A 15,327-nucleotide genomic window follows, 5' to 3' on the forward strand; every position below is an offset into this window, starting at 1 on the left:
AAAAAAAATTTCCTGCTAGGTCCTTCAAGGACTGGATTATTTACATTCCAAATGCAAGATTATCCACACAGACATTAAACCAGAAAACATTCTGTTGTGTGTGAATGAGGCTTACGTGCGCCGTCTGGCTGCAGAGGCGACAGAATGGCAAAAGGCTGGTGCTCCCCCTCCATCTGGTTCTGCAGGTAAGTTTTTTTTTTAATGCAGTGATAAAAATTTAATTTAGGAGAAGACAATTCTCATTGTGGCAGTTATCCAAACTTTCAGTTCTTATTTAATTTCTCTGGACTTTTACTAATCTATTTTATGCTTCTATTGAGCTGTTTATCCAATTCTGTCTTAAATTTCATGATTAACTTGGCTTCAGTAGTCAAAGGGAAGGGAAAATTTGACCTCTCCTTTCATGCTTCTAATATTAGTCTTAGATTTCATGCCCATTTCAGATCACTGATTTGTGCCAATTGTCTTCCATTCTTTACTTTCAGCACTTTGATTAGAAATACTTCTACATGCAATTTGGTTAGTCTTCTCTTTCTTTCCTGGTGGCTAATCAGAATTTTTAAAAGTTCACAATGATCTACTTCAATAATTGGGATTGTTTTAGAGTATCTGAATTGTTCTGATTGCATAATCAGATTGCCTGAAGCTATCCCTGACCTTCCAACTCTATGCTAATGGTCCCTCCACTTTGGATAGTGCTTTTCCACTTTTCTATCCTTGTGGAAAGGCAGACGCCATACTTGGCTGGTCACTAGAGTGGAAATTTAACATTGTGCTATTTGGAAGAGGGAAGGAAGCCTTTACGTAAAGAAGCCTTACAAATTCTAACTCTTTGTCTTTTTTTTCTGTCTCTGCTAGGAAAATATCATAAATTATAAAACTTAGGAGCAGTTGTTTAATCTATTTCTGTTATGCATTTTCCACATTAGCAAAGAGTACTTTGCTTTTTAGTGGACCTAGCTATGGTGTTAAAATGTCTTCAGGGAAAGCAGTCTGACTTTGCTGTATCAACTTAGTTTGCTCCTAAATTTCGTATAGAATGCTTCCTGTTCAGAGAAGTTGATACCTGACTTGCCAATGTTTTGTTTTCATTATTTTTCTTCTCTCTTCCTTGCAGTGAGTACTGCGCCAAAAACAAAACCTGTAAGTGTTTAACTTGTAGATTCTGCTGTAAAATCTTAATTTTCTCATTCTTTAAAACAAAACAAAGTAGAGTTTCCTAAGAAAAGAAAACAAAAGACTTGTCATTCTTTTGGTCCATGATTATGCATATTTAAGTTCAATGATTTTCTTTAAATGCTGTCAAAGTATTGAATAGGAACTCTTGAACACCCTTTTGAAAACACAATAATAGAAGCCAAGTATAAGCAATTACATTTTTGTTTTAATTTTGATTTTAATCAGTTGTTTTGTTCAAAGTTGGCTGGGCATACTTGTTTTTTTTTTGTTCCTCCGTATAATTGAGTTAGGATTCTGGCATCGTTTTGTGGGAAATCGTAATGATATTAAAAATGAACCAAACCTAATGCCTTCAACATTTAAGTCTCTCCACCATTGCTCATTGGCAGAGTGTGCTATTTATAAGATGCACTGCAGTGACTCATCAAATTTCCTTTCACTGCACTTCCAAACATGCAAAGTCTATCACCTAGAAGGATAAGGACAGCAGATGCATGAGAAAATCACCACTTGCAACTTACTGTCCCAAGCTGCACCCCGTACTGCCTTGAAACTAGTTCGCTGTTCCATCACTGTCCTGGGTCAAAATTTTGGAAGTCCCTCCCTAATAGGGTTGTGCATATACCTACCCAACATAGACTTCAGTCATTCAAGAAAGCAGCTCACCACCACCTTCAAGGCAATTGAGGATGGCCGACAAATGTTGGCTTAGCTGTCATCTCCTACATTCTATGAATGAATGTAAAAAGAAAACCAACCCAATGATTTTGCTAATTCCAGCTTGATTACAACTTTTTATTTAAATAATGTAATATGAAGTTTAAAAATAATCCAGGCCTTTTGAATTTTGTGGTACCTTGGGCTGATTTTTATAACAAACGCAGCAAAGTTGTACAGCTTGGAATTGCACAGTACAAGTACAATTCTGTTCAAAGTTTGAATGGCTCGTTAATACAGCTTGCAGCATGACATTAAGAAAAATCTGGCAAAAGAGCTAGACCTCTATGGTGCCATAGCATGCCTCCAGGTCAGAAATCCCCATCAGCTAAATTTAAGGCTTTTTGTTGAGAGAATCTGGTTTTTCGGCAAAATGTCTTGTAGAGGAGTATGTATAGCCTGATCATTATAAAACAACTGTTCAAGTTGAGTTCATTTCAAAATCTACTGAGTTTAATACTGCTAAATCCTGCATCTTCTGAACTTGATGCAAGACTCCTTAGTCAACAGATATGCTCAACATGTGATCAGCTCACCAGTTTATTCAATAGGAAATCCTTTTCTTACTTTTAAAGGATCCAACACAATGCTATGGTTACCAAATGAGGAAACACAATTTTCCGGTACAGTACTTTGAGCAAAATATTTTCTACAAGTCCAGTTGATAGAAGAAGGCCAACTTGATTTTGTAATTGACAGTGCTGTTAACTGGCGAAGTATGCAAGCTGCAAATAAGTGAGTGCGGGGAAATTGGTGTCGGTGGATATCATTCTGATTGAAACACATAGTGTAATAATGAAGGGCATGAATAGAAGTGGGAGATGACATACAATCGCAGAATTGCAGTGCTTTGTTATCAAAGGAGTGTCCACTTAATTATGGATCTGTAAGATTTTTGGATATTGAGAAACTGAATAATTGAATTAGTAAACTATTCAAGCTATTCTTTAACAGGTATATATTTCATGTAAATTTAATTATTACATTTTTGTGTAGGTTGGAAAAATGTCTAGAAACAAGAAAAAGAAGCTTAAGAAAAAGCAAAAACGACAAGCAGAACTGTTAGAGAAAAGAATGCAAGAAATTGAAGAGTTGGAACGAGGAGCTAGCAATTTGGATAAAGAACAAGGAGTGGAAGATTGTGAGGATGGAGTGCCAGAAAATGAAGAGACTCAACACAGCATAGAGCAGATGGAAAAAACAGTTGATAATATGGCCAATGAAGAAAAAGGTAGTTTGTAATGTTGTTAGAATACTCAGGCTAATTACTGATGCGCTAGGCAATTAGAAATGAATGAGTATCTCCAAATTGTCACAGTTCCCAGAATATTATGATGTTTTGGTGGTACAGAATGTAAATGTTTCTAAACGTGATACGTAAAATGAAAACTCTTCATCTTGCACCCATCCAGACTGATGTAAGAAACCAAGCTTGGAAAGGGAACACCAATTTGTACAGATTGTGGAAGAGGGTGTTGATTATTTGAACTATGGTTGGGATAGAGATGCAGAAAGCAGAAATTGGTAACTTTTTTGATTTCGGTTGAAAAGGCTCAGCAAGCAGGTAGACTGTGCAGCAGGCATCAGCAGTCTCCATAACCCTTTTCTTGATGAAAACCCATGCAATGGAAGGACAAATTCCTTTTGCCCATATAGAATAGGATCTGATATGTCAATAGATGTAGCTTCTAGAATACACAAATGCATCGCATTACAGGCCTTACTGATAATCTTAAATTGATTATGGTATAGTCAGGAGTATGTTGTCTAATAACAATCACATCAGATGTTAGAAATGGCCTTCTGAGCTTTGTAAGCCAAGGTCATATGAGCACGATTGCTAAGCTGTCCACTGAATTGTCAGTGATGTGTAGTTTGTAATGGACCACCAGTCTCCAGTGCCTATGGCCTGCTTACCTGCATTGCACCAGCACTGAAACTCATGCACAAGATTCATTTGTTGGTGGGCAGTGTCTTTTTGATTTTATGACAGCGTTCTGTTAGTGGAAAAAGGCACTTGTGGTGTTTGCTGAAAAGTAGCATCTTGAGACAGCTGCTCACAGTTTTTGAGACATATACTCCCCTTTCAGAACAATTTAAGGTAGACAAGACCTTGTTCAGAGCCAAAAAAGTAGCATCGGAGCATGTGGGACTGGCACATGGGGTGGGAGAGAGTAACTTTGGAAAAGCTGCCCCTGTGAATAGAATGTAGAAGGAAATTGTGAGGAGTTGCTCCTTCAATCACAGGCTGGTTCGCTCTTGTGCTTACTGAAATGTTTTTGGTGAATTTAGCAGGAAATGTTGGAGAGAAGCAAGGTGAATGGCCACAGTAAAACTGACACAATGATTTTTGTATGAATTTGGTGAAACTACCTTTTTAGATAAATGGTGGTGTATTTTATCAAATATTCAGTTGCACATTGCTTAATTTTGTAAACCTGAAAATGTTTCAAATTTGTGCTATATTTATAGATGAAAATGAACCACAAGAAAAAGAGCAAGAACGTTTAGAAGATACTACTGAAAAAATAAGGACAGAATCCATAAACTGCAATGGACATGTAGAGGTTGGTCCTCTTTCTGATCAAGTTAATAATGGAGCAGAAGAAAATAAGGAAGATATTAATCAAAACACTGATGATTGTAAAGCTAAGGAACTCTACAGAGCTGGAGACTTCTCCTTCCCTTGTGCTTATGACATGTTAAATGGACTTCTGCAAAATGGAACAGGCAAGAACCAAAATAACCAGAATAACTTTTCAGAAACACGTGGACCTTTAATAACTGGAATGTTGGAATCTATGGCCAGTAGTTTGAACTCAGGTGGAAACACGTTGGATGAGAATGAGACCAAGCAGAACCGAAGCAGGGAGGATTCTGTTTGCAGCTCTGGAGACAATGGTTGGTTCTATTTCAAATCTGTAAAATGCATATAATAATTGGTATGAGCAGCATTTGGGAGTTAGTCTTGCAAGCCATCAGTGAACTTCTTTCAAAACATTTACATCCTTCAGTAAATAAGACAAGGTTTCCTCAATGTCATGTGTAATTGAAGCATAATGTCCCTATTTTTATTCCAGTCTTTTCACAATAAACCATAACATTCTACTGACTTCTTTAATTACTGCTGTGCCTGCATACTGATAAATTGTACACTGATAATTATATACTAATAAATTATAAGCAAGAAAATGTATTTTTCTTTACTGATCCACCTGCCATTTGACACTTCCCTTCCACTGTTCATATATTTCAAATTTTCAAAACATTAATTACCATCTTTCTTGACCGTGTCTCCTGCTTCAGTGAGGGAAAACACAAATTTTCAAACTTGTTATCACCAACATTATGATGTTTTCTAAAATCTTTTTCTCCATGTGCCTGGAACTGCATAAAAAACTTCTTACAGTCCAGTTTCACTTCGCTTAAAATTCAGAATGCATGTTTACTTTTATATTTTAATCATTTTTTCCGTTCATTACATTTTTGCATTCTCTGTTCATTCACACATTAAGCACTTGCTGTTAAAAGTTATTTTGCCATTCTTCCCAAAATTGCTGCTTCATGTTTCTCTTCATTGAATGGTGTCAGTCACTGTGCTAAATTTGTCTGTTCTGTTACATTCCTATAATTTGTTGTTTTTCCTAACTTTTGCTGTCAATAAATTTTTTTAGTATTTGTACACCTATCTTAGTCATTACTTTTATATTAAAAAAGGGGACCTCAGTACAGATGATGGGGACTAATTAAAAGAAGCAAGATGTACACCCGTTTTTTCAAAGCTTGTAAGCATCAAGATGAACCTAAATCATTGACAAACATTTGATCTTGCATTTGCAAAAATTCCTGGCCAACTGTTTCTGTTACTGCTCACTGTTTCATTTGTTTTGAATAAATGTTGATTTCATCAGAATTAACATGCAAAGCTACCATCCCTTTGAAATTGGTAGATGTGTGTTTTCTAAGAAGGGAGAAATAGGGTCTGAATTTATTTAACTGAAGCAAGTTTACTCGAATGGACTGATTCTAATTTGTAAGTCGCTCTTTGTGTGTGTGTGTGTGTGTGTGTGTGTGTGTATATTCTGTTTGGCTATAACTTAATTTGGCTACTGATCTGTGTGCATGGCCAGGTTTGGCTCCTCGCTGGTAAATTTTGAACTTAATGAGTACAGGTAGGAGACCTATACTTGCTTTCTAAGTAATCTCTGCTTTCATATATAAAATGTCTAGCAAATTAAGTGGAGCACCTAGCAAATCTGACACTACATTGGTTCAACATAGTCAGAATATTTTGTTTCATGTTTTTCAAACAGCTGTGTTCAGTTCAAGCTATATTAAATATTGAACTCAAAAACAGTTATACACTAAATTGAGAGCCATTGCTGGAAGAGTATCTACCAATATAAACGAGATCTTGCATCTGTTTCTGTTTGGTATTTTCCAAAATGGGAAGGTGATGTCTCAGTGGAATTATTGCTAGACTATTAATCCAAAGACCCTGGTAATATTCTGGGGACCTGGGTTCGAAGCCTGCCAAGGCAGATGGTGGAATTTGAATTCACTAAATATCTGGAATTAGGAGTCTAATGATGACCATGAAACCATTGCCAATTGTTTCACTAATGTTCTTTAGGGAAGGATACTGCCATCCTTACCTGATCTGGCCTACATGTGACTCCACAGTGATGTGCTTGACACATAATGCAACAAGGAAGGGGTAATAAATGCTGGCTGGCCGGTGACACCCATATCCTGTGAATGAACTTTTTAAAAAGCGAATTAAAATAAAAAGCCAGACTGCAGCCCAAGCTTTCAGTTAAATTATCTTATTATGCAAGTATGTTTCCAAGAATTTAATTGTTTGGTTACTTTTTTCACAGGAAAACTGGATGCTGCCAGTTTACTTATCAATCCTCTTGACCCGCTGAATGCAGATGGTATCCAAGTTAAGATTGCAGATCTTGGAAATGCTTGCTGGGTTGTAAGTGTGTAATTTACCTCAATTCTTAAGAATCAGAATCACTTTACAGTTGTTTCAAATATTTTCCTTTAGATCTTTGAAGTAATTATCTAATAATATAGAACTTTTTAAATTTTTTGGAACTTTGGGGAAATTGAATTAGAAACCCATTAAAACACCTAAGACTTGCTTATGGTGAATGTTAATGTATTTGTTTAGCATAAACACTTTACAGAAGACATCCAAACAAGACAATATCGATCATTGGAGGTTCTGATTGGTGCTGGATACAGTACACCTGCAGACATCTGGAGCACTGCTTGCATGGTATGTTAAATGGAATATTGGGAATTCCGTATAAACAAAGCTTCCTGTTTGCATTTAATTATAACCTTTTTTGTGTGTATTGCATTTGATGATGTGAATGGAAAACTGTTATCTGTTTAAAAAACAAAAATTTCCCACTAAAATGGTAGTAAACGTTAATTGTTGTGATCTTCAGGATTTATAACAGCATTCATATCATCACAATCTAAAATCATTAGCCAGATAATTTTTAAATGTCTTTTCAATTTTCATTTAAATGAAGACATTCAATATATGCCAATAAATGCCTAATCAGAAAATATATTTTTAAACTATCCATTTCTCAGATGTTTCATTCAGAATTATTTTAATAACTTTGTATTCATTATTTCCTTGGCATGATTCAAGCATACCTTTCCATTCCTTCTTTCCAAAGGCTTTTGAACTTGCAACTGGAGATTATTTGTTTGAGCCACATTCTGGTGAAGATTATTCCAGAGACGAAGGTGATTATTATTTTGATCATACTTTCCCTCCAATTTCAGAGATATTAAACATTGTTTTAACATTTTGCAGCTTGGGGATTAAAATTCTTCTCTACTTAAGTCTTCAAGATAATTTGAAAGCAGATGGCTAACGCTGAGGATAGTTGGGGTTGTAGTTACAAATTACTGTTAGGCTTAGTACATGGCTTTGCGTTTTTGTTGTGAACCTTTTAGGTATACTAATGACATTCATCCTTTGATACTTGATACTTGAATGAAGAAATCAGTTACTTAGTGACATTTGCCTTATCAATGCCATTTCAGATTTAATTTTTGTTAATTATGCAACACTGTTTGGATATTCTATTTTAGGTTTGGTGTTTCCATGAAATGTTTTGCTCAAGTTCGTCTGGTGTCTCAAAATTATTTGCATTTAATTATAGTTATAATTGATCATAATAAATTCATGATTATATTAAAAACTTGAAAAGTATTGGAGTTTTCAGCCGGTGAACTTGTGATAGATTATTTTCTGTTTATTAAACTTCTGTTTATATGTGTAAATTTTTTTTAAAAACTGAAATGTCACCAAATTACCACAAGCTACTTTTTAATTCGGCTTCTTATTAGGACATCTCACGGACAACCAAATTCTGAAACGGATGTTTAAACTTTGTTGCATATCACAAGCAAAATAAGACCCCTCAAGTAAGCAAGTTAAGCCTCACAACTCAACTTGGCTATTACCTGAAACAAAAACAAAAGTTGTTGGGAAAGCTCAGCAGGTCTGGCAGCATCTGTCAAGAGAAGTCAGAGTTAACATTTCGGGTCCGGTGACTCTTCCTCAGACCTGAAACGTTTTCTCTGATTTTTCTTCACAGATGCAGCCAGACCTGCTGAGCTTTTCCAGCAACTTCTGTTTTTGTTTCCGATTTACAGCATCCACATTTCTATTGGCTATTACCCGATCCATGACATTTAGCTACGATTCCAACTGACAGTATCTGTCTCTGGATATCCAGGGTTCGATCCTTGTGCAGTATTCTCCAGAGTTCTTTTCCCAAGCAGATGTAAAACAGTTTGTAGTTTTGCCACTCTTTCTCCCAGACATGGCTGATTGTTTTCAGTTCCTGTATAAGTTTGACCTTGTCCCTTTAATAGTTTCTTTCAGACAGAATTATTGCTGCTGTTTTCAATCTATGAACAATTTTTAAGGTTCTGAAGATTACACTATCACAGTTGGTTACTAATAAATAGAAAATAATGATTTTGTAACGGATCAGGTTCTTCTGTTTTGGTATGTTGAGAGCTTGACAGGATAGTTGTTGAGAGACAGATTTCTCTGTCTACAGACTCTCCAATGAGGGGGATTATTCTCAGGGTGAAGGCGTGATCATTTTAAGCTAAGATGAGAAATTTCTTCACCAGGAAGGCTGAGAATCCTTATTTCTCATTGTTTGGATGTGTTTAAACACCGAATAATTCCTTTATCACAGATTGAATACTATATGCATCTTGTTGGAAGTCTGCATATGATTTTAACTGTATTTACATACTTATATACTGATTGATGCAGTTAATATTCAAGACTTGGGTTTTTGGGAGCTAGGGGATTTGAAGGATATGGGCTTATGGTGGAAATGCAGGGTTGAAATTCAACCATATTTTTATTGAATGGCAGAATATGCTCTGAAGGCAATATAGTCTATTCCTATTATGAAAATTCTTGTGTTCTTTCCTGTCTCTTGTATTGTTCACGCTGACAGTATATTTTCTCAATAAATATTTTATAGCTTTCTCTATGTCCAACTTCAGCAAAATTTATTTGTTATGGCTTCATGATGTCACTGTCATTGTGATGCCATTTGTTTTGGTCATTTAATGATCACTTGTCACGGATGCTAAGAGAAAATAATCTTTCTTTCTGCGCTCTTAATCCAAACAATCAAAGTTTTGGAAATCTAAAGGGTGTTAAATACTTCAATAAGGTCACATCAAAGACTCAATTTTTCAATGTAAACCTCCTTAGTACCTCAGAATCTAATTGCCCAATCCCGTATACCAACTTTAAGTCTTTGTGTTTCCTTCAAATCTGGTGTTCTCTCTGTTTTGCAGGACTGTACACATGAGTATTCATGGTGAGGCAGACCAGTATGTAGTACAAACTATTTATAACTGTGTCTTATTCTGTACTATGAGTTAAACCACGTCAATCCTTTTTCCTTCTTTCACCACCATTGCATGGTGTGCTAATGATTTTAAGGTGTTTCCTGTTAAGAATGAGCTATGAACTGAATGGGGTTGTCTTATAATAATTCGGGTAAGCAAAAAAAAACACTTAATGGTGAAGAATCAACTTTGTTTATGTACGGACAGTTCGGATAGTTCAGAGAGTGACCTGATTTCTTTTGAACCTTCCAAATAAACTGGAAGGCCATATTTTTTATATACCTTGTTTTGTCTACATCAAAATTGCATTAGACATGAGCCTTCCTGACCTAACTATTTCCTAATTTTTTGTGGAGTTCTGTTAAGTCATGCATTTCTTGCAGATGATGATAATCAAAATCGTGCTATCCTGTTTATATTGAGATGCCTGTTGTTCCAAGATACAGGGAATTTTGATCATTGTTACCACAACTCACCAGGCTGTCTAACTTGCTCCCTAAAATTCCAGGTTCTATGTTTCACAATCAAAGTTTTATTTTGTTTTGTAATTCCATTATTTGCCTTCCTTTTTCAGCTTCAAAACTACTTTTTATCCAGAACAAAATCTCACTTTTTTTTTGAAAACCAACCTGAGTTGTCTCCTATTGTTTGCATCCTTCTAGTTTGGTAGCATGCATAACTTATTGGATTTTGCTGGTTTTCCAATTTTTAAATCATTAAGATCTATCCAAGTCAACAGGTGACTATAAGCAATTGCTGTAATTGACCCCATAGTCAGTACTAGATTGATGCTACTTGATAACTACTCATTTTATTCTGCCACTTTATAAATTACCCTTTTCAGAAGTTTACTGTCACCCTCTCTGAACCTTGCTCTTTGCCAACAAGATTGTTAAGAGTGTTAGATCCAGTCAGTTGCTAAGTGTTTGTACAATATAAACCTGTTTCTGCACAGGACGTTGCATTCAATTTCAGTCAACCTTTGAGTATTTCCTCTTTTTTTTCTTTAATAACAGCAGGCAAATATCTGATTTAGGTCGACTCTTCAATGAATGATTTTGATTTTGTTTCTAGTTGTCATGTACACATTTCGGTTCTCTTTCCTGTGATTCTAAAAAGGTATTTCCTTTTTCCCTTACTCTCACCATATTATGCACCTAGAAAGAAGCACTTGAATTTAGTAGCTTGGGGCATAAGAACACAAGAAATAGGAACAGGATAGACTATGTGGCCTGACAAGCCCCCTTCACTATTTGCTGTGATCACAATTAGTCTATGGCTTCAATTCTACTGTTCTCCCTGTACCCCATATCCTTTGATTACTCAAGGAACAGAGCACTTTGCAGCCAATGAAAGACCTTTTAAAGTGCAGTCATTCTTGCAGCATTGAAACCTTGGCAGTGAATTTGTACCCTGCAAGCTCCCCATTAATAAAATAAATAGCCAGATAATCTATGTTTTAGGACTATTTAAGAATACTTCATTCTCTGAAGCAACATCACTTCTTTGCAGTGCTCTGTTTTATGTACACACGGATTAACATTTAATGACACTAACACTGGGAAACATGTTATTGAATGTCTATAATCGTGATGTGTTGCAAGTTTTGTTTTATTGCTGAAGAACTTTAATACTCACCTGATCACTTGCCTGCATTACATAATTTCATGGAAATTGTCACTCACAACCCATTTAGTTCCCTTTTTTATATGGAGTCAGCTCTGTCTGTCTCCTTTTGGAGGAAATTCTGAGGTAAGGATTTGCAGTCTTCTGATCCCATGGTAAAATTAAGAATTTTGACATATGCCAAAGTCAGACCTAAGTCAGTGAGTCCCCTGCTCCAGAAAATACCAAAAGCAGTTTGAAATCTTTGCGGCTTTTCCATCCATGTAATTGAGGTATTATTTATCAATATAGAACATATAACAGTACAGCACAGTACAGGCCCTTCGGCCCAAAATGTGCCAACCTATTATCCTACTCTAAGATCAAACTACCCTGCATACCCTACATTTTACTATCATCCATGTGCCTATCCAAGAGTCGCTTAAATGTCCCTAATGTATCTGACTCCACTACCACCGCCAGCAGCGCATTCCACGCACCCACCACTTGCGGTGTAAAGAACCTACCTCTGACATCTCCCCTATACCTTCCTCCAATCACCTTAAAATTGTGCCCCCTCATAATAGTCATTTTCGTCCTGGGAAAAAGTCTCTGGCTGTCCACTCTGTCTATGCCTCCTCATCATCTTGTACACCCCTATCAAGTTGCCTCTCATCCTTCTCCGCTCCAATGCAAAAAACCCTGGCTCCCTCAACCTTTCCTCATAAGACCTGCCCTCCAGTCCAGGCAGCATCCTGGTAAATCTTCTCTGCACCCTCTCTAAAGCTTCCACATCCTTCCTATAATGAGGTGGCCGGAACGGAACACAATATCCCAAGTGTGGTCTAACCTGGGTTTTATAGAGCTGCAGCATAACCTCATGGCTCTTAAACACAATTCTCCTGCCAATGAAAGCCAATACACCAACCATATGCTTTCTCAACAACCCTATCAACTTGGGTGGCAACTTTGAGGGATCAGTGGACGTGGACCCCAGAATCCCTCTGTTCCTCCACACTGCCAAGAATTCTGCCGTTAACCCTGAATTCTGCATTCAAATTCAACCTTTCAAAATGAATCACTTCACACTTTTCTGGGTTGAATTCCATCTGCCACTTCTTTGCCCAGCTCTGCATCCTGTCAATGTCCCGTTGCAACCGACAACAGCCCTCCACACTATTCACAACTCCTCCAACCTTTGTGTTATCAGCAAACTTACTAAATCACTCTTCTTCCTCATCCAAGTCATTTATAAAGATCACGAAGAGCAGAGGTCCCAGAACAGATCCCTGCGGAACATCACTGGTCTCTCAGCTCCAGGCTGAATATTTTCCATCTACAACCACCCTCTCTTTTCTATTGGACAGCCAATTCTGTATGCAGACAGCCAGATTTCCCTGGATCCCATGCCTCCTTACTTTCTGAATGAGCCTACCATGGGGAACCTTATCATATGCCTTGCTAAAATCCATATACGCCACATCCACTGCTCTACCTTCATCAATGTGTTTTGTCACATCCTCAAAGAATTCAGTAAAGCTTGTGAGGCATGAGCTGTCCCTGTCAAAGCCATGCTGACTATTTCTAATCAAACTGTGCTTTTCCAAATAATCACAAATACTATTTCTCAGAATCCCCTCGAATAATTTGCCCACCACAGAAGTAAGACTGACTGGTCTGTAGTTCTCAGGATTATCCCTATTCCCTTTCTTGAACAAGGGAATAACACTTGCCACCCGCCAATCATCTGGTACTACTCCAGTGGACAGTGAGGACGCAAAGATCATCGCCAAAGATGTAGTAATCTCTTCCCTCGCTTCCCGTAGTAACCTTAAATATAGATGGTGCTCATTTTGAAATCCGTAATTGTACTTCTGATAATCAAAGATATATTAAATTTGCCCTCTAAGAAAATGTGACCAATTCTACCATCTGCTTTTTAAAAAATCTTTTTCTATGCATTGTTTTTTAAATATGGTATTCAAAGTGCATGAATCATGAGGAAAATCTTGTAAAACTTTCCCAATCCCAGTAGAACCAGAAAGGCTTTATTTCTCTTTACTTCTGAATTCTTAAACTCAAGTTTTTAATATTTAAGCATGTAACATATTTTAATTTTGTTTGGAAAAATTGGAAACGAATTTATCCCAGATTGTCTCAGCTGTCTGTAAGTAACATATTGAATTCATTGTATTGCTCAAACTGTTGTTTTGTTTTTTGATCCTGTATGAAGATCACATTGCTTTGATTATTGAATTGCTGGGGAAAATGCCTCGGAAGCTTATTCTCGCAGGGAAATATTCCAAGGAATTTTTCACCAAAAAAGGTAATGCATTCGAGAATATAACAATAAGATTTGTAAACAAGCTTTTAATGTGTACTGAATTTGAAAGGCTATGATGTTTGTGTTCATATTATACAAAAAAGTGGCAGACAATTTTTTGGCTCAACCCAAGTCATGATTACAGAATCTGTTCTGCTTTGTAGTAATAAGCTATTAAATACTGCCAACTTATAGCCACTGTGCTTTTTAGCAAAGTTTCAATATATTCTTCTCTTGATCTGTAAGTTGTGCAGAGGACTTTTAGATTCTATAATGTTGTCTTCTCCATCTTAAAGATAGCTTACTCTTGTTTGCAGCTCCTACGGGGTCGGGGCGGGGGGAAAAGGGGAAAATGTTTGGTGTGATGAATATAGATAGACAAATATATTAAATGTCCAAAATAAAAATCCAGAAGCAATTCTAACTTTAATTCCGAATATAGAGTGAAGCTGAATAAGCTGGGGCTATTTTGCCTGGAGCATTGGAGGCTGAGAAGTGACCTTAGACGTTTATAAAATCATTAAGGGAGTGAATAGGGTGAATTGCCAACGTCTTCTCCCCACGGTGGCGGAGTTCAAAACTAGTAGGCATAGTTGTAAGAGGGGAAAGATTTAAAAGGGACAACTTTTTCATGCAGAGGGTGGTACGTGTATGGAATGAGTTGCCGGGGCGGTGGTAGAGGCTGGTACAATTACAACATTTAAAAAGCATGTGGATGTGTATATGAATAAGAACGGTTTAGAGGTATATGGGCTAAATGGGACTAAATCAGTTTAGGATATCTGGTCAGTATGGGTGAGTTGGACCAAAGGGTCTGTTGCCATACTGTACATCTCCATGACTCTAGACTTAAGAAATTGCAGACAAAAGATTTTAAACTTCAAAACTTGAAACTCGGGGAATATCAGATATAGATACCAAATTGGTTAAAAGGTGGAAAACTGAAATATGTATAGGAGGAGTTTGCTGGAAGTTGAGCAATATGCCCAAAACTTGTGTTTGACCAGAGCTATTACATGAAAACTGTAATGTGGGATATAAGACCCATGTAAATTGATTACATATTCAGATAATGCCAATATAGAAGGGGCATAAGGAGCTAGCTCAACGTACAAACTCTTAGAATTTGTAGCATAAAACAGACCATTAAGCCCAGGCTGGTCCATGTGTTTGTTCTACATGAGCCTTCACCCACCCTTTTTCGTTCAACCCTATCGGTATAAACTTCTACTTCTTTTGTTTAACTTTCCCTATATAAGTTTAGTGGAGCTTCCCTGTTTTTTCTACCTATCTCTCTGGAAATGAATCGTTATTTATTTGCATTGAAATTCATTTATCAGTTAACACTGGTCTGCAATTTTTTTAGCTCAGACTTCCTCAATAATGACTAACTGTCAATTCACTATCCACAAACTGAGTCCAAGTTGTTTAAGTAAACTACATTGGTTGTAATCTTAACTACACTCCTCTGGTTGAGCTATACAATAAATAGTTTGTTGCTGGGGCCACGGTACAAGGATGATCATGTACTAGGATCATGCAGAGAAGAAAAATAAAGTTAATTCCTAATATGAAGGGTTGAA

At 36.8% G+C, this 15,327-nt stretch overlaps 2 protein-coding genes across 2 annotated transcripts in view; one reads left to right on the forward strand and one right to left on the reverse strand.

Moving 5' to 3' along the window:
• The window catches only part of LOC109913838 (cadherin EGF LAG seven-pass G-type receptor 2-like), a 990,249-nt gene that overhangs the window by 687,277 nt on the left and 287,645 nt on the right, over positions 1-15,327 (reverse strand). The window lies entirely within an intron of this gene.
• Positions 1-15,327, forward strand: part of srpk1a (SRSF protein kinase 1a) — a 77,082-nt gene that overhangs the window by 59,877 nt on the left and 1,878 nt on the right. The window contains exons 8-15 of the mRNA XM_048612107.1: positions 20-185; positions 1,118-1,143; positions 2,893-3,127; positions 4,369-4,797; positions 6,777-6,877; positions 7,076-7,183; positions 7,599-7,668; positions 13,655-13,747. Of these exons, the coding sequence (XP_048468064.1) occupies positions 20-185; positions 1,118-1,143; positions 2,893-3,127; positions 4,369-4,797; positions 6,777-6,877; positions 7,076-7,183; positions 7,599-7,668; positions 13,655-13,747 (1,228 nt within the window). The remainder of the gene's footprint in view (positions 1-19; positions 186-1,117; positions 1,144-2,892; positions 3,128-4,368; positions 4,798-6,776; positions 6,878-7,075; positions 7,184-7,598; positions 7,669-13,654; positions 13,748-15,327) is intronic.

This window comes from Rhincodon typus, chromosome 25 (genome assembly GCF_021869965.1).
Source record: "Rhincodon typus isolate 14 chromosome 25, sRhiTyp1.1, whole genome shotgun sequence".
Taxonomy (NCBI): Eukaryota; Metazoa; Chordata; class Chondrichthyes; order Orectolobiformes; family Rhincodontidae; genus Rhincodon; species Rhincodon typus.